Source organism: Hylobates moloch, unplaced genomic scaffold (genome assembly GCF_009828535.3).
Source record: "Hylobates moloch isolate HMO894 unplaced genomic scaffold, HMol_V3 SCAFFOLD_8, whole genome shotgun sequence".
In the NCBI taxonomy this organism is placed as follows: Eukaryota; Metazoa; Chordata; class Mammalia; order Primates; family Hylobatidae; genus Hylobates; species Hylobates moloch.
This window is the reverse complement of record NW_026652283.1, coordinates 61,968,479-61,987,644: the sequence shown is the minus strand read 5'-3', so window position 1 is coordinate 61,987,644 and position 19,166 is coordinate 61,968,479. Positions and strand designations below refer to the sequence as shown.

At 37.8% G+C, this 19,166-nt stretch overlaps 1 protein-coding gene across 10 annotated transcripts in view; it reads left to right on the top strand.

The window, feature by feature from the left end:
• DNM3 (dynamin 3) overlaps positions 1-19,166 on the top strand; it is a 604,830-nt gene that overhangs the window by 8,500 nt on the left and 577,164 nt on the right. Inside the window, exon 1 of one of the 10 annotated variants that reach the window (XM_058443293.1) lies at positions 1,386-1,420. The exons of the other annotated variants lie outside the window; for them this stretch is intronic. Coding sequence (XP_058299276.1) covers positions 1,401-1,420 — 20 coding nt within the window. The 5' untranslated portion in view covers positions 1,386-1,400. Of the gene's footprint in view, positions 1-1,385; positions 1,421-19,166 lie in introns of those variants that run through there. 10 annotated transcript variants of the gene reach the window in all.

Sequence of the window (19,166 nt, the reverse complement as noted above, 5' to 3'; positions counted from 1 at the left end):
GTTTTTATCATTTCATTAATCCTTCGAATTTCTGTGAGAAGATAGCAAAAGCATGTTTTGTTTACTTTAATTTAGAAATAAAAAAAGATTAAGCTGGAAAAAAGTTAGGTAACATACTGGGGTCACATGGTGAGTACTAGAGATTAATGAACAAAATAGAATTAATAACAGATAATAGAATTAAAATGAATTTTTCTGACATTATTTTTAGCTTTCTCCTAGAGAATAGATTTTAAGGAAGATATTCGATTCTGTGATACAAAGTAAACCATTCTTAGCGTATTCCTTTTCTTTTGGAAATGTTAGATGAAATTGTAGGCAAAGATGGCATAGAAGGGGGAAAAACAATTGAGGAAGTCTAGTTGGCGAAGCAGGACTACTTAGCAAGAGCATGGTCTGAGCCCAAGGAAACCATCTACAACCAAGGGTTCAGGAGGTAAGGTGTAATTAGATCTTAAAAGAAGTACTGGGCGCGGTGGCTCACGCCTGTAATCCCAGCACTTTGGGAGGCTGAGGCGGGCGGATCATGAGGTCAGGAGATCGAGACCATCCTGGCTAACACAGTGAAACCCCATCTCTACTAAAAATACAGAAAATTAGCTGGGCGAAGTGGCGGGCGCCTGTAGTCCCAGCTACTCGGGAGGCTGAGGCAGGAGAATGGCGTGAACCCCGTGGGGGCAGAGCCTGCAGTGAGCCGAGATCGCGCCACTGCACTCCAGCCTGGGCGACAGCAAGACTCTGTCTCAAAAAAAAAAAAAAAAAAAAAAAAAAAAAGAAGTACCAACGTTTTTGTAGTACATGTTGAAATAATACCAAATCACTCTTTTTTTCCAGTGGAAAGATTCATATTCTGATTTGATTGACATTCCCATAACTTGTTAACCATCAGTTTTAGCTCTGAGCTAGTTAGCTGGTTCTATTTGGAATTACATTGTTTTTAAGTTACTAGATATACCTCAGAAGCTTTGAAAAGAATAGCTTTGGGTTTCTTATCTAGTGGAGGTTTAGAACCCTGTATATGTGTGTCTGTTTATGTTTTCTGGTTAATAAAACTGAGACCCATTCTCTTCATATTTTGAAAAGAGGGGCAAAGGCTTGCGATTATTTTTATAGAAACTAGCATTCATGATTCTGAGTCCTACTACCAGGACAGCAACAATTGTGTGGTGAGATTTCTGTATTCTCATCTAAATACCAATAGAACGACCTGCACACTGAGGTCCTTGTAAATTCAACTTAAGAAACTTTAGCCTGTTTATTTAATCCTAAAAACATATCATGTAAAATGTGTATGTGTGGGTACTTGATTTGAATTATGTACTTTGAATGTTATATATTCTCTTAGGGCTTTTTTTTTTTTTTTCCCAGAGTCAATTAAGAAGGGAAGTGGCAGAAGGATCATGAGTTCCTTGCTTGCAGAGTAAGTGGGGAGATGAGAAGGAGGAAGCAATGCTTTTGTGAGTGTCCACTAGATTGTAGGGACATACGAAGAGAAAAGACCGGTAAGGTTCAACCGCTGTGAGATTTAGGAGTATTTGTGAATGAGTTAGTTTGGGGTGGATTTGGTTCTCCCCCGCTCCCTGTGGCCGGTGGTCCCTGCATATTTGTTCAAAGTGTGCCACAGGTAAGCAAGGTAGCATGCCAAGAACAGTGAGAGCTGAGTTTAGTCTGGCCTCTGCTGTCATCTGCTGGTCTTCTCAGCTCTATCTGTCTGATTTAGAGGCCCCCCCTTGGTGGCCTTTGTTAGTACTTCACTGCACAGGAATCTACTGAACAGTTGGTTGCCTCATCTGTCTGCCCAACTATTTACAGCTTCCTTGAAGCCAGGAGCTGTGTCTCCTTTATCATTTTCCGTAGTGCAGTGCTGGCATATGGCAGGAGCTAACTGAATGAATCAGCTACTTGACTCTGTACAAGCCATTTATCTAAGCTGAAACATACCTTTGTCATCAATAAATTGGTCGAGAATAGTTGAGTGGGCTTGGATTAGAACGGTGGTTGTTTTTTGAGACAGAGTCTCGCTCTGTCGCCCAGGCTGAAGTGCAGTGAGTGGCATGATGTCGGCTCACTACAACCTCTGCCTCCCAGGTGCAAGCAATTCTTGTGCCTCAGCCACCTGAGTAGCTGGGACTACAGGAGTGCGCCACCACCCCTGGCTAATTTTCATATTTTTAGTAGAGACGGGGTTTCGCTATGTTGGCCAGGCTGGCCTTGAACTTCTGACCTCAGGTGATCCACCCGCCTCGGCCTCCCAAAATGCTGGGATTATAGGCGTGAGCCACTGCACCCGACCTGAACAGTGCATTTTAAACTGTAGATTGTGACCTAATAGTGGGCCATGATATCAATTTAGTAGATTGTGTGTGACAGTGTTAAACAAAGTATGGGACTACATCCAAGGTAGTTATAAGTACCACTTTGTGAAAGTTTTGTATTAGTTGCATATTTGTATATGCATACTAGGCTGCAATGTAAAATGTATTTCTTACTATGGGTTATCCTCAAAATTGTTGAATGCCGCTGGTCTAGATTAAATCTAATATTACTTCTAGTCATTTCTTTGGTTATTCTCTATTTAAATGGCAGGACATATCTTTTTATTAGAGAAGACACAATTCACGCTATACCATTACTATTCCACTGGGATGAATTAAAATGGAAATAACTTTATTATTTTAAAAAAGCTGTCTTTTAATTGAAAAAGTGATATATACATGTAATACAAATTCAGACATTCCAAAATACATTATATTTATACCATATAAATGCCTTTCCCCTACTGAGGTTTCTTAGTAAGAGATTTCATTTACCTGCCTATCTTCCAGATTACTTCTGAATTTATATTTTCTTTATATGAAATTTATTTGAGTTTTGAGGACAGAGAGAATTTAATAAACTTGTTTGTAGGTAGATGATACAACCAGTTAAGAAAGGACATGTTTGAAAATTCTTTTAGCAGATGGATTTGTCCATTTACTGAGTCATTTACAAAGAATCATATGTTGAGAGTCCACAATATGCCAGGAATTGTGCGAGGCTCTGGTACGCAACAGCTCCTTCAAAGAGCTTGGTGATCCAGTGGGTACAGGATTGCTATGCACTGCGCTGTCAGGATATCCAGGCTAACAATTCTTATGAGAGCCATTTGTCAGAGAATAGTTGGTGAATTCATGATACTGTCTCTAAATATTTGAGGAGCTGTTACTTGGAAAAGGATTAGACTAACTCAGTTATCTCCCCAGAAGACATAATGAGAACAAATAGGTGAACGTTACAGGCAGACAGACTTAACGTAGGGGAGACTGTTCAATAGAACACTTTAAAAAATGGAATGGATTGCCTGTGAAACAGTTAAGTATTCCATCCCCATAAGGGTAGAGACTGGCAATTGATGACTTGCTGGCTGCTTGGCATGGTGTAGTCAGGAGAGGGGTTGAACAAAAGGACTTTGAAGGTTTTCTGTTTGTTTATTTGTTTGTTTTAAACAGTCTATGATTTGGCTTGATGGATGTCAGAGAGAAACCTAGCTTTAAAAAAATGTGTGTTTTCTATAGGTTATCTGTAGGTAGATAAGAAATGACAGACTTATAAAAGAGTTAAGACCTCTCTGGGTCTAGGCCTTCAAAAAATCATTATGCCTGTCAGTGTATGGATGTAAAGAAGCTGGACTCTCTCCTGGAATGGCTAATTCCATGAAGCAGCTGTGGTTAAGGGTGTTTTAGAGGTAAACTGTATTTCTTCTTTTTTTTTTTTTTGAGACAGGCTCTAGCTCTGTCACCCAAGCTGGAGGGCAATGGCATGAAAACTGCTCACTGCAGCCTCGATCTCCCTGGCTGATGAGATCCTTCCACCTCAGCCTTCCAAGTAGCTGAGACCACAAGTCCGCACCACCATGCCCAGCTAATTTTTAAATTATTTTTTGTAGACACAGGGTCTCCCTATGTTGTCCAGGCTAGTCTTGAACTCCTGGGCTCAAGTAATTCTCCTGCCTTGGCCTCCCAAAGTGCTGGGATTACAGGCATGAACCACTGTGCCTGGTCCGTATTTATTTATTTATTTTTTTAAAAAGCTCAATTTTAAAATCTGCTTTTCTAATTGACCCAGTTTCTTTCAGTGGTATACCAGTCTAGAAACTTAAAAAATAAACATAGTTTAGTTTCCTTCCTATATCTAACACATCTTGTAATTTCTTTATTCAAAACATCTTTTTGGTCCACCTTTTCCTCTTTATTCTCATTCTGACCATCAGAGTCTCAGCTGTCCTCCTTTCGCACGTGGGATAACTGACAGCATCCTGCCCTCTCCCTCTCTCCATTTCTTACTCATCTATTCCATGTAAATATTGCTGCTCTCAGGTTAATCTTCCAAAACACAAGTTTAATATCTCTGTCCTCAATAACCTGCAGTCCCCTCACTCTCCTTTAAAAATCTCTACTTGGTTTTCAAAACTTTCTGCCCATTCAGCTTTTGTTTTCCACTCCTCCCAGAGGTTTTCACCTCATTTTTTTCATCTTTTCTGTGTATGCAATGGCAATTTCTGATGACTTAAGAATGTGCATAGCTTGAGTAGAGAATATTTTATGACCAAAAGGGGTTCAAACAATCAACCTATACTTGAGTTCCTACTTTGTGAAAGACACTGTTTTGGGATGGAAAAAAAAAATATTTGCCCTTAACAGAATCTAGTGTAGACTAGCATAGAGTGTAGTCAGAACTTACACAGTGTTGAGGTAAACAACATGTATTCTGTGGAGTCTGACTCCCTGAGTTCACATCCTAGTTCTGCCACTTAATAGTTCTGCGATCTAAGGCAATCACTTAACCTGCCTGTGCCTCAGCTTCCTCACTGGTACAATGGGACAATAGTAGTACCCTCCTCATGTGGTGGTTGTAAAAATTAAATTAATACATGTAAAACACTTAGGAGAGTGTCTGTCACATGGTAACATAGTTACCTGTTTATTATTGTTATTATTGGGGATGGAAGTTTAGACAGAATTTGGGTGCCTTTACAGGTGCAGAGTGTTCTGGATGATCAAAGGAAAAGAGCAATTTTTCCTTTTTTTTTTTGAGACAGAGTCTCGCTCTTGTCTCCCAGGCTGGAGTGCAGTGGCAGGATCTCCGCTCAATCTATCAAATTCTTACTATTTAATGCCCATTTCAAATCCTACTAGTTTACATGAAATCTTTCTTGGACTCTCCAAAGAAAAATTGAAAGACCTCTGCCTCCCAGATTCAAGTGATTCTCCTGCCTCAGCCTCCTGAATAGCTGGGATTACAGGCACCTGCCAGCATGCCAGGCTAAATTTTTTTTTTTTTTGTAGAGATGGGGTTCACCAGGCTGGTCTCAAACTCCTGACCTCAGGTGATTCGCCTGCCTCCACCTCCCAAAGTGCTGGGATTACAGGTGTGAGCCACTGTGCCCGGCCCAATTTTTCCTTTTTTAAAAATTATTATTTTAGGTTGAGGGGCACATGTGCAGGTTTGTTTTATAGGTAAACTTGTGTCATGGGGGCCTGTTTTACAGATTATTTCTTCACCCAGGTACTAAATCTAGTACCTAATAGTTATTTTTTCTGATCCTCTCCCTTCTCCCACCCTTCACCCTCAAGGAGGCACCAGTGTCTATTGTTTCCTTTGTGTTTATAAATTCTCATCATTTAGCTCCAACTAATGAGTGAGAACAGGCAACATTTGGTTTTCTGTTCCTGTGTTAGTTTGTTAAACATAACGGTCTCCAGCTCCATCCACGTTCCTGCAAAGAACATGATCTCATTCCTTTAAGGCTGCATAGTATTCCATGGTATATATGTACCACATTTTCTTTAACCAATCTGTCACTGATGGGCATTTAGGTTGATTCCATGTCTTTGCTATTGTGAATAGTGCTGCAGTCAACATTCACATGCATGTGTCTTTATGGTAGAATGAGTTATATTTCTCTGGGTATATACCCAGTAATGGGATTGTTGGATTGAATGGTACTCCTGTTTTTAGTTCTTTGAGGAATCACCATACTCCTTTCCGCAATGGTTGAACTAATTTACACTCTTACCAACAGTGTATAAGTGTTACCATTTCTCCATATCTTTGTCAGCATCTGTTATTTTTTGACTTTTATATAATAGCCATGCTGACTAGTGTGAGATGGTATCTTTATTGTGGTTTCGATTTGCATTTTTCTGATGATCAGTGATGTTGAGCTTTTTTTTTTTTTTTTTCTCATATCCCTGTTGGCCGTCTGTATGTCTTGTTTTGAAAAATGTCTGTTCATGTCCTTTGCCCACTTTTTTCTTGTAAATTTATTTAAGTTACAGATGCTGGATATTAGACCTTTGTCGGATGCATAGTTTGCAAAAATTTTCTCCCATTCTGTAGGTTGTCTGTTTACTCTATTGATAGTTTCTTTTGCAGAAGCTCTTAAGTTTAATTAGAATCCCTCTTGTCAATTTTTGCTTTTGTCGTTATTGCTTTTGGTGTCTTTGTTATGAAATCTTTGCCCATTCCTACGTCTCAGATGGTATTGCCTAAGTTGTCTTCCAGAGTTTTTATAATTTGGGGTTTTACATTTAAGTTCTTAATCTATCTTGAGTTGATTTTTATATATGGTGTTAGGAAGGGGTCCAGCTTCAATCTTCTGCATATGGCTAGCCAGTTATCCCAGCACTATTTATTGAATAGGTAGTCCTTTCCCCATTGCTTGTTTTTGTCAGCTTTGTTGAAGATCAGATAGTCGTAGGTGTGTGGCCTTATTTCTGGGCTCTCTATTCTGTATTCTGTCCCATCTGTCTATGTGTTTGTTTTTGTACCAGTACCATGCTGTTTTGGTTACTGTAGCCCTGTAGTATAGTTTGAAGTCAGGTACTATAATTACTTTAGCTGTGTTCTTTTTACTTAGCATTGCCTTGGCTACTTGGCTCTTTTTTGGTTCCATTTGAATTTTAAAATAGTTTTTTTCTAGTTCTGTGAGGAATGGCATTGGTAGTTTGATAGGAATAATATTGAATCTATAAATTGCTTTGGGCAGTATGGCCATTTTAATGATATTGATTCTTCCTATCCATGAGCATGGGATCTTTTTCCATTTGTTTGCATCATCTCTGATTTCTTTGAGCTGTATTTTGTAGTTCTCATTGTAGAGATCTTCCACCTCCCTGGTTAGCTGTATTCCTAGGTATTTTATTTTTTTTGTGGCAATTGTGAAGGAGATTGTGTTCCTGATTTGGCTCTCGGCTTGGGTGTTTTTGGTATGTAGAAATGATAGTGATTTCTGTACACTGATTTTTCTATCCTGAAACCTTGATAAAGTTGTTTATCAGCTGGATGACACTATGGGGTTTTCTAGATATCAAATCATGTCATCTCTGCAAACAGGGATAGTTTGACTTCCTTTCTTTTTATTTGGATGCCATTTATTTCTTTCTCTTGCCTGAAGAAGCAGTCTTTCAATTTTTCTTTGGAGAGTCCAAGAAAGATTTCATGTAAACTAGTAGGATTTGAAATGGGCATTAAATAGTAAGAATTTGATAGATTGAGATGAAGCCAGAGGCACAGAAATAAGGATGTGTTTAGGGAACAGAGAATTTTCTATGTGACCTATGTGTCTAGAAGAGGAGTGGTGGAAGATAGAGCTGGCAGAGTGAATTGGGGCCCTATGGAGGATTGCTAAGATGAGGAATTGGTACTTAATTTAGGAAGCAATGAGGAGCTGTTAATGATTTGTAAGATACATTGCAGTGTGCCTGGAGTCAGGCTTTAGGAAGATTAAGTTGGCCACATATTAACTGGAGGATACATAGATGGAGGGAGACATCTGAGGTACCAATAGCGAATCAATGATTGAATGGTAATAGGGCTTGAAAAAGTATGTTTACTGGTGGAAATGGATACAGGGCATTTCAGAGACAGAGGCTGTGTTTACAAATGGTGAGTGACAGAAAGGCAGAGAGGGAATAAAAAATAATTTCAAACTTTGAGTAGATCCCTGGAGGAATGATAGTAAAATTCATAGAAATAAATAAGTTTAGAGAGGGAAGGAATGCATTCTCTCTCTACTTGCAACTGGTCAGATCTTCCATTCTACCATCAAGCTCAGGGTTATCCATGGAACATCCCATTTGAACACTCTGTCTGTGCTGATTTTGACCTTCTCAGATGTCCTGATGACTTATGGTTCAAAACTGTTTAAAACTTGAATATTTCTGACTGTTTGATTAACATTAGCTTTTGCTTGTGAGACAGACTGCAAACCCTTAATTAGTATTCCCCACAGTATCTTGAATGATAGTGTTTTAGGTACCATTATGGACTGAACATTTGTATCTCCTCCACAAATTCATGTTGAAGCCCAAACCTCCAATATAACTATATTTGGAGATAGGGCCGATCAGGAGGTAATTAAGATTAAAGAGGTCATAAGGGTGAGGCCCTGATCCAATAGGATTAGTGTCCTTATAAAAAGAGGCACTGGAGAGCTCTCTCCCTTCCTCTGTTTGCACAAAAAGAAGAGGCCATGTGGATACAGAGAGAAGGCAACCATCTTCAAGTCAGGAAGACAGCCCACACCAGAACCTGAGCCAGCTGAATCTTAATTTTGGGCTTCTAGCTTCCAGAACTTTAATAAATAAATCTCTTTTATTTAAGTGACCCAGCATGTGGTATTTTGTTATGGTAGCCTGAACAGACTAACACAAGTACTTAACTTTTATTGAGTTTTTGCTAATTAAATTGTTGATCTGACTTAGATGGGTTGGTACTGAGAGTGAGGATCATGTGTTTAAGTAAGAGATTTATTTTTACATTTATGAGAAAAAATTGACTGATGCACTAATATTCTTGGCTTGATAAACTAGTGCCCTTAGCCCATGTGCCTCAATTTTTGAGGTATCCATTCTTTCATCTGTACTTCTCTCTTCATTTTCTTAATGATGTAAACTACTTGTGATTCTCCCATCTCAACCTTTGCCCTCTTCAGCTGCTGACTTAGCTTTCCTTCCCTTCATAACCATCACACAACTCTCACTGTCTGAATGCAGGAACCAAATGGATTTGAAAAAAAAGGATTATGATACTGAAAAGATTGGTCCATCCCAGCACCTCCCAAAGCAAGTATATGGATATCTGTGTAAGATTTACCTGAGGAACTTATGAAATAAAGGTTCCTGGGCTCCACTAATGAAGGCCCACTCAGTGGGTCTGGAGGTAAGCCAGGGTAATCAGTATTTTTCAGAAGCTCTCCTCATGCTCCTGATAAGCAGCCAGATATGGGAGCTATTAATCACCACTTCCACAATTCCCATTATTTCTGCAGCTGAGGATAAGGAATGCAGTATGTCTTCCTTCCCCATCAGTACACTGAAACCGCCCTTCCCAAGGTCACCAACGATCTCGACAGCTGAATTTACTTTACAAATATGTCTGAAACTGATCATCTGTGCTTAATTCCTACAACTACTGACTGCGTACAAGTTGTCATAATTCATCTTCTGGACTGTAACAATAGACTCATAATACTTTCCCCATCTGTAACCTTCCAATCTGACTTTCACACAGCCATAGCATAATTGATATGGAATTCAAATTAAATCACATCACTGTCATAGTTAAAATTTTTCAGTTCCTAATGCCAACAGCATAAAATCATCAAAGCTTCTTGGGATGTCATACAAGGCCCTGTGTAGCCCAGCTTCTCCAGGTTATGTGTTGTTATTCTTTTACCTGGCTGCGTAGCATACCCCCTAGACACCCACCACACTGTTTCATTGCCTTTGTTCATGTTGTTATTGTTCTTCACCCCACTATTATTATCTTGAATGTGGATCTCCTTTCCTCTGGGATACCCCAACTGCCTCCCACTTCCTCATGTCTCCTAGGTTTCTTGTCCCTCTTCTGGGTATACATAATTCTCTGAGCATTTCTCTCATGTTATACTTACCACATTATGTTAAATTATCTTATCTGCTTCTATCACTAAATTGTGAGCCTCTCGAGGGCAGGGTCTCTTTTATTTGTTTGTTTATCTTCACTTCTAGCATGTGGTAGTTTCTGAATGAATATTGAATGCATTAATCTACAAATATAATGGAGAGCTTTCAGCCTTTTTCATACCTGATTTATCTGCAACATATGATGCCTTTTATTGAACATCCACTATGTGCCAGGCACTGTCTTAAGCACCAGAAAGATAGTAATAAGTGAAAAAGCACACTCTTTGTCATTTTGGAGCTTGCAGTCTAATGATGAGACATATAATAAACAAATAAAAATGTATAATTATAAATCAGTATGGATGCCATGACAGGAAGGATCAGGATAGTGATAGAACATGACAGAGAGGGACATATTTATCAGTTGGTCAGGGAAGGCAGTCTGATCAGATGACACTTCAGCTGAAGGACAAGGAATCAGTCATAAGAAGAGCTAGGAAAAAGCATTCCTTGCAGAAGGAACAGTATGTGCTAAGACTTTGAGGGGTCACAGAAGTCTGTGTGTTAGAGGAACTTAAGGTAAGTCAGTGTCTCCAGAGCTCAGTCGAGAGGGAGAAATATAGCAAGGAAAGATAGCAGAGGGAAGTTTAGGTAGGTTCTGTTGGTGTCAAAAATAGATTTTATCCAGAGTGCTATGGTAAGTGACTGAAGGAAGGATTTTAATCAGGTTAGTTATGTAATCTGATTTACATTAGAGAAAAATTACTCTAGGTCAGTGCTTTTCAAGACAATAGTCACTACCCCATGTAGCTATTATAACTAATGCTACTGAGAAATTGAATTTCTAATTTAATTTTAATTACTTTAAATCTACATTTAAAAATATAACAAATTCAGTTAAGTATGTTTTGGTACATGAAGCTACTTTTTCAACTATAAATTTTGTGAACTTTAAATATAGATCAGGTATTTCTGATAAAAATTTAGCATCCAAGTTGAGATGTGCTCTAAGTATAAAATACACATGAAATTTCAAAGATTTGCTATGAAAAAGAATACAAACTGCCTTATTAATGATTTTATATTGATTATTAATACATATTGAAATGATTATAATTTGGAGAAATTGGGCTAAATAAAATGTATTGTTTAATTTTACTTGCTTCTTTTTCCTTTTTGTAATGTGGCTATTAGAACATTTAAAATTATTTACATGGCTCATATTATATTTCCATTCAACTTGCATTGCACTAGATGCTGTGATGATAATGGATTGAAGGCAGGCAAAGTAGCAGCAGAGAGATGGGTGAGGAATCTTTTGCAGTTGTCTAGGTGGGTGATAATGGTATCTTTGATTAGGGAGTGGCAGTGGAAATGGAAAGAAGTATAAAGAGTCTACAAATATTTTGGAAGTAGAGTCATGATGACTTGCTGATGGACTAGATGGGGAAGGGAAGAATGAAAAATGACTCTCAAGTTTTTGACTTGTGACTGGATTGCAGTGTTGCCATTTCCTATAGTTGGAAGACTGAGAAAAAAGTTGGGAGTTGAACATCTAAGGTATGGATTTGGGCATGTTAGAGCCTGTAAGGTATGCAGGTGGTTGGTTATAAGAGCCTGGGGCACAGAGGAGAGTTTAACTGAAGATATTAATCAGTACTTGTCAATATATCATTGATATTTAAAACCTTAAGACTGCACACCAAAAACTATAGAACATCATTGAAAAAAATTAAAGAAGACCAACTAAAATGGAAAGATATCCTATGGTCATGAACTTGAAGACTTAAGTGTTAAAATATGGCAACACGGCTCAAATCAATCTGCAGACTCAATGAAGTTCCTATCAAAATTCCAGATGCCATTTTTGCAGAAATTGACAAACTGATCTTAACATTTTTATGGAGTTGCATAGGATTCAGAATGGCCACAACAATGTTGAAAGCAAAACAAAACAATTAAGTTGAAGGACTCACACTTCCCAGTTCTAAAACTTACTACAAATCAGTGTAATACTGGTGTTAAGATACACATACTAAGTGAATGGAATAGACTTGAGAGTCCAGAAATAAACTGTTACATTCGTGGTCAATTGATTTTTAATAAAAGTACCAAGATAATTCAATGGAGGAAAGAGCAGCCTTTTCAACAAATGGTACTGGGACAGCAGTATATCCATGTGCAAAAGAATACATTGGGGCCCCTACCTCACATCATATATACAGATTAACTCAAAATGGATCAAAGACCTAAATGTAAGAGCTAAAGCTACAAAATTTTTAGAGAAAAACACAAGTATAAATCTTGGCGATTTTAGATTAGACAGTTTCTTAGCTGTGATACCAAAAGCATAAGTGACAAAATAAAAAATAGTTAAACTGTACAACATCAAAATTAAAAACTTTTGTGCTTCAAGGGACACTATGAAGGATATGAAAAGATAACCCAGAGAATGGGGGGAAAATTTTGCAAATTATATATGTGATAAGGAACTAGCATCCTGAATATATAAGGAACTCTTATAGCACAACAATAAAAAGACAAATAACCCAATTAAAAAATAGGCAGAAGACTTGATTTTCTAAAGAATGTACAAATAGCTAATATGCACATGGAAAGATGCTCAACAACAGTAGTCAGTGGGGAAGCAAATTAAAATACAATGATATGTCACCAGGTATCTCACTAGGACAGCTATGATAAAAAGGAGGGATACTAACAACTGCTGGTGAGGATGTGGAGAAATTGGAACACTCATCCATTACTGGTGGGAGTGTCAGATTGTACAGACACTTTGGAAAACAGTTTGGCAAATTCCTCAAAAGTTAAACATAGTTATCATAATGTTATACGAAACAATTCAACTCCTAGATTCATGCTGAAGACAAATTAAAACACAAATATGTACATGCAAAAACTTGTGCATAAATGTTTATAGTAGCATTGTTCATAATAGCCAAAAGATGGAAACAACCAAATGCCCACCAATTGATCAATGAATAAACAAAATGTGACATACATTGAATACAATGGAGTATTATTCAGCCACAAAAAGGAATTAAGTACTGATACATGCATGCTACAACATGGATAAATCTTAAAAACATTATGCCAAGTGAAAGAAGTCAACGCAAAAGGCCAATAGTATATGATTCCATTTATATGAAATGTATAGAATAGAGGCAGAAAGCAGATTGGTGTTTGCCAGGGCCTAGGGAGAGGAAGGAATGGAGAATGACTACTAATGAGTATGGAGTTTTTCTTGGGTGATAAAAATATTCTGGAATTAAATAGAGATGGCGTTTTATAATATCATGAATATACTAAAAAATCACCAAATTACACTTCCAAAGGTGACTTTTATGATCTTTAAATTATATCTCAATTAAAAGAAAACCTTAGGACAGAGTTAAATCACTTTGAGGGAGAGTATCTGAAAGAAGGGAAAGAGAAGCAGCAACAGAAGGGCCCTGCAAGGGAGCCCAAGAAGGAGAGGCCAAAGAAGTAGAAAGAAAATCTAGAGACTCTTTAGAACTGAGAGAAAAGAGTAGTTTTGTTGGAGTGGTAGGAGTTGGGAAGCCTGACTGGAGTGGTTGAGGAAATGAGAGGTGAATAAATGGGGACAGAGTGTGTAGATAACTCTTCTGAGAAGTTGGAAGAGAGTCTAGGGCAAAGGAGGGTGTGCTTTTTTTTTTTTTTTTTTTTTTAAAGACAATACATAACATTCAAAGGGGATGCTTTTTTTGATGGGAGATATTAGAGCATTTTTGTTTGCTAGTAGGAATGACCCAGAAGTAAGATCCAAGAAGTAAGGTAAGACCCAGAAGAATAGATGACAAAGTACAGAAAGGCAGGAGAGAGAGGCAGGACATGCTTGAGAACGTATGGTGAGATGGGCCTCCCACAGAGGAGTAGGGATATCTTATCCACTGTAACTGAAAGGTAAAGAAGCTGGTGCAGACAAGAAGGGTGTATAGATTTGGTGGGGAATGTAGGGAAGCTCCAGTTTGATGAAGTGATAGCATCAGCTGATGGTAGGGTAGGAAGCAGAGGGAGGGGCAGAAAGACAGGAAAAAGTATACACAGACTATCTGAGGAAATGGGAATATGAGCTTAGTAGAGAAATATATTCAAAATATTTATGAAATTTCCCTTTTCATAAGCCAACAACAGTTACATGAATTTTCTAAAATGCATGTTTTATCAAACCACTCTACTGCTAAAATCCCCGTTACCCAGCTTCTTAGCGTGCTGTAGAGTTTCCTTCATTATCTGCCATCTGCCTTTATGTCCATTCTCTCCTTCTGCTTCTTCTATGCACTGGGGTGTGTAGTCCTGCTGAACGACTAAGGTTCCCAGAATGCAGCAAGCCCTTTCATGTCTCCATGGCGTTACACATGTTCCCCTCTACCTGGAAGGTTCTTTGGGTTCCACGTTGCCAGGCTAACTCTACTTACAAGAACTAGCTATCACCTCTTCTTGAAAGCCTTCACTAAGCCCATAGGCAGAAGGTATTTACTAAGTATGTGTTGAAAGACTGGAGATACTTAGTATGAGCCTTATTGAATGAATGAGGTCTTTGAACACAGAAGAATTATCCAGAGTCTGGGCTGTATGTGCAAAACGCCAAGGACTTTAAAACTTACGTGGCTTTCTTGGTTTATTTACTCATCTGCAGAATGGAGATAATAAACATTATCTCAATTCCCTTTGCAGAGTCTAAAAAGTGGGTTTTAAATGTCTAATATACTCATCAATAAATGATAGTTTAAAAAATAGTACTTAAGCAAAGATCTGCATGTAGCAAAACATGGCTGAGAGATTGCTTTCATTGCAGGGATTGCAAGGACACCTGCTGTATTTAAAATGCTGCATTTTCTAGGCATACCATTTAAGACAAATTACAAAAACCTATAACTGAAGCCTGTTTTTCCAAAAGGTACATTTCCTGGTTTGGACCTGTGGGTAGTGAGTGGAAGAACACATTTGGTGTAGAAGGAAAATACGTATATATTCCGATCTACCCTGCATATTTTCCATTAAGGTCTCCAGCTGCCTGAACATTAAGGAGCTGTGCCAGTAAGGAGGACAAGACCTGATAACTGGTTAAAAGAAGCTAACAGAGCTCATGATAAGGCTTGCCAGCCTAGAGGACAAACTGCCAGTTGTCTATAGAACAGACAGGACTTGTGGAAGCATAGTGTGTTAAGTGGAGGCCCCTGAGCTTAGAAAAAGGGGCTTTCCTATTAGGCAGGAACCAAGAGAAGCACAAAGAGATCATAGTTTGTAAATATGCAACAGACACCTCTGTTTGGAAGGAGGCACAACACTTATTGTGGAATTGTCATTGTGTGGCTTGCTTTTTTCGATAAATTCCCTCAAAAATTTTTGTATAGATTGAATATTTGTAAATAGTGTTTTATTATTGATTTACATTATTATGTTAGTAATGCTTTAATTTTCAGTTTTGCTTGCCAAAAATTTTCTAATTTTTGCTTAAATTAAAAAAAAAAACTAATTGTATAGCTTGGAGTTCCAAATTTAGAATGAGAATCTTTTTGTGAGGCTAAATTGTTTTGTAATGAAATTAATAATTCATTAATTTGCCTTTTAAAATACAGACTTATTTAAAATCTAGTGGGTTTTCTTAATTGGACAGAGACATTCTTGTAATTCATAAGAAGTTATCTTCTCTCCAAATGAAATTATTTTTAAATTTAAATTTATTTATGTCTTGCTTTTCTGCAAAGGAATTGAGGTGGCTTCCTACAAACTATATTCATTTATTTATTCATTCTTTTCTATAACTATTTATGGAATTATTGGACATTTAAAATAAAACAATAAAGTAAAATAGAAGTGAAGAGGCAGGGCTGGCGTGGTAGCTTATGCCTGTAACCCCAGCACTCTGGGAGGCTGAGGCAGGCAAATCGCTTGAGCCCAGGAGTTTGAGACAAGCCTGGGCAACGTGGTGAAATCTCATCTCTACAAAAAAATACAAGAATTAGCCAGGTATAGTGGTGCATGCCTGTAGTCTCAGTGCTTGAGAGGCTGAGGATCTCTTGAGACTGGGAGGTCGAGGCTGCAGTGAGCCGTGATCATGCCACTGCACTCTAGCCTGGGTGACAGAGCAAGATCCTGTCTCAAAAAAAAAAAAAAAAAAAAAAAAAGAATGAAAAAAGAACTGAAGAGGACCAAGGGAAAAAAAGTAAGATAAAACCAAGAAATGGAGAATGAAAAATTCCCAAACCTAAATATTGACCTAATAATGGGATTAAACACGTGAACACCCCATTAGGGGAAAAAGTGAAATATGATCACTTAGATAGTTTTGTTATCTTCAAGGATTAAGAAACATTTTTATTCATACATATTCCTTTAGAGGTGAGTAAAAAACAATTTATCATATTTTATAACAGCAAATACAGTAGCTTCCTTTCTCTGCGATCTCACTTCTCATCAGGGTTTAGCTGGGTGGGCAACTTTGGACCTTGAGTCTGTATCCCTTTCCTACATTTTCAGATCCATGTTGAGATTTCAACGTAAATACTCATATTTTTACTAATAGATTCAGCATCTTCCCCAGAGAGGTCATTTCCTCTGTGTATTCTCTTAATCAACAAACCTTGAAGCTTTCATATTTTCTTCATCTTTCCTTTCCCCACATCTACTAAATTTTGTGCATTCTACTTGAGTGGTGCCTTTGCTCTCTGTTGGTGCCCTTTCATTTCTGTTGCTGTTGCCCCAGCTCAGAGCTTACTTTCCTCTTGCCTAATTTATCCTAATAACTTATTTAATAGCATCAGTTCTTCCAGTGTCAACCCCCACCTTAGTCATTCTAAATACTCTTGCCAGAATTCTCTTAAAGCACTACTCTAATCGCTCCCTTTCCCTACACAATACAATCCTAACTTCTTGGCATAACTTTAAAAGCTTTTAATGATCTGGCTACCAACTACTTCCCAGCATAATTTTCTATTTCTTTTATACATCATAGGTAGCCATTCTCTGCAACAGTCCTTGTACTTTCTCTCCTTTGTGTCATCACTCATACCATTCCCTCCATCTAGAATGCTTTTGCTCCTTCTATTCCTCCCATTTCAATTGAATCCATCAAATCTGTACTGAGTGTTTGCTACATGCCTAAGGATTGTGCCAACTACTGTGGTTCCAAAGATGAGGATAATTATCCTTTCCCTCAAAGATCTCACAGACTTATTTAGAAGAATTGGTAAGTTGAAGTTGACATATTGCTTCCTCTATAAAGCTTTCCTAATTTTCAATTTTAAATTAATTTTTCTTTTTTTTATATGCTTTTCTTTTTTTTTTTTTTTAAATAACCCTGACTTGTACTTTTCAAATAGAATGTATGGATGTTTTAAATATAAATTATTTCATATGCCCCATTTTATTTTAAGCTTCTATGGCATCATGTTATCTGGGGCCTTAGGTCTTTAGGCATGCCACATTATAACTCTCACATAGTAGGTGTTCAGTAATTTTTGCAAGGTTATGTACATGGTCAATGTGCTGAGATGACCCATAGATCATGAGAGATAGGTATCACTGTCAAAGCAGTCACACTCAGTTGTACTTTTAGGGTCTTGCTTTAAAAGCTGCTTTTAGGTCGCATTTTAAAAGTTTAGGTGCACCTAAGGTTCCAACAAAGGCTAAATGTTTTTAAACTTTAAAGTGACGTGTGTAACCACACATGGAGTTCAGCCTTTGAAGTCAGCAGGAACTCCACACAGCATGTACAGATGATCCTGGAACACTTAGGACAGGGATAGGAGTGTGGCCTTTAGGGCAGGGCTCCCTAAAGGATAAAGGAGCTGAAGGTCAGGCTTTGAACTGATTTGAAGAAAACCTGTGTCTATGTTAGAGGTGATTGCTTTTGAAATTTGATATAATTCTGGCTAATCCATTGTGAAAATGGCTACTGGTTAAGTAGTTGAGGAATACTCTGCTTTCTGCCCCTCTGTGATTGCTTTATTTCACTAAAAAATTGTATTTTAATATGGCTGTTCATGCTTCAAACCTCATATATTTGGAATATGAAGTCACATCTGCGCTAGGCTCTGGTAGGCTGCATCCCTGGTTTATCCAGTCTATGATTCTTCTGCTAATAGCCAAGTGGCATGCCATGGGGAGACACAGGACACATTGTTTTTCTTTCAGATATTAACTCTATGCTAAGGTTAGAGGCACCCAAACTAGTTTTTGTATATTTATGGTATTGTCACTCATAAATTTTTCCATACTTCCTTTGGATCTACTTTTATTTAAATATCTCTTTGTGGAATAATGTTTTCTTCATATTTATTATCCACTTTGGACATTTTTAATGGGTTCCAAATTCACATGACTGAGTGTCAAAGAACATCCCCATCATCCTAGTATTTGGCATTTGTGGGTTTTACTTCAGTGGTACCCTTGGTCATATATCACATATATAGGTTCTATATTTACCATAACCTGCTATATTTTATTCATCATAGATGTCACACACTTAAGATGCAGCATTATTTTATATACAGCTAAGAAAGAAAAAGAAAATCATTGTTAATTAAACTAAGATACTTTCTTATCACTTAACATTTTTATTTTATAGTTAATGGAAAATCTCTTGGGTTGTAGAAAGATTTTTATCATATGCCACTCTTATAGGTATATAAACTATAAGATATAAATGAAATACATTGGTAAATTACTCTAAAATTTTCTTCACATTGAGTCCAACTCTTTATGGATCTTCCTTCAGCTCAAAATTGTTATCTGTGTTTTTCCACCCAGTGTCATCCCCCATGCTACTAAGAGTGTTGGTGGTGAAGCATTTCTTAAAAGGCTGCTTCTTGCTTGAGTGAGTGTTATTTTCTAAGAGACAGGATCTCTTAGGGGTAATCAGTTTGGGAATTCCTTGTTCAAGCCCTGGGTCCTACCCTCCCTGATGAGGGTGACAAGAGGTGTCCTGCACACAGCTCCTGACATGCCAGGCATTCATCTTCTCTGTGGTCTGCTCAGGCCAAGAGGCAGAAACTGAACTGCCCTCAGATACTTGGTACCCAGCCAAGTGATTTTTCCTGTTTTCAACCTTGACACTGCAATCTGCGCATTGCGTGAATAAGTGGAAATTTTTGAGCAAGAAATAGCTTCATGCCAGTTCTATTTGAAATGTTCAAACCACCTATTTAATGGCATCTTCACAGCCATGCATAATTGAGTTAGAGATGTCACAACTTA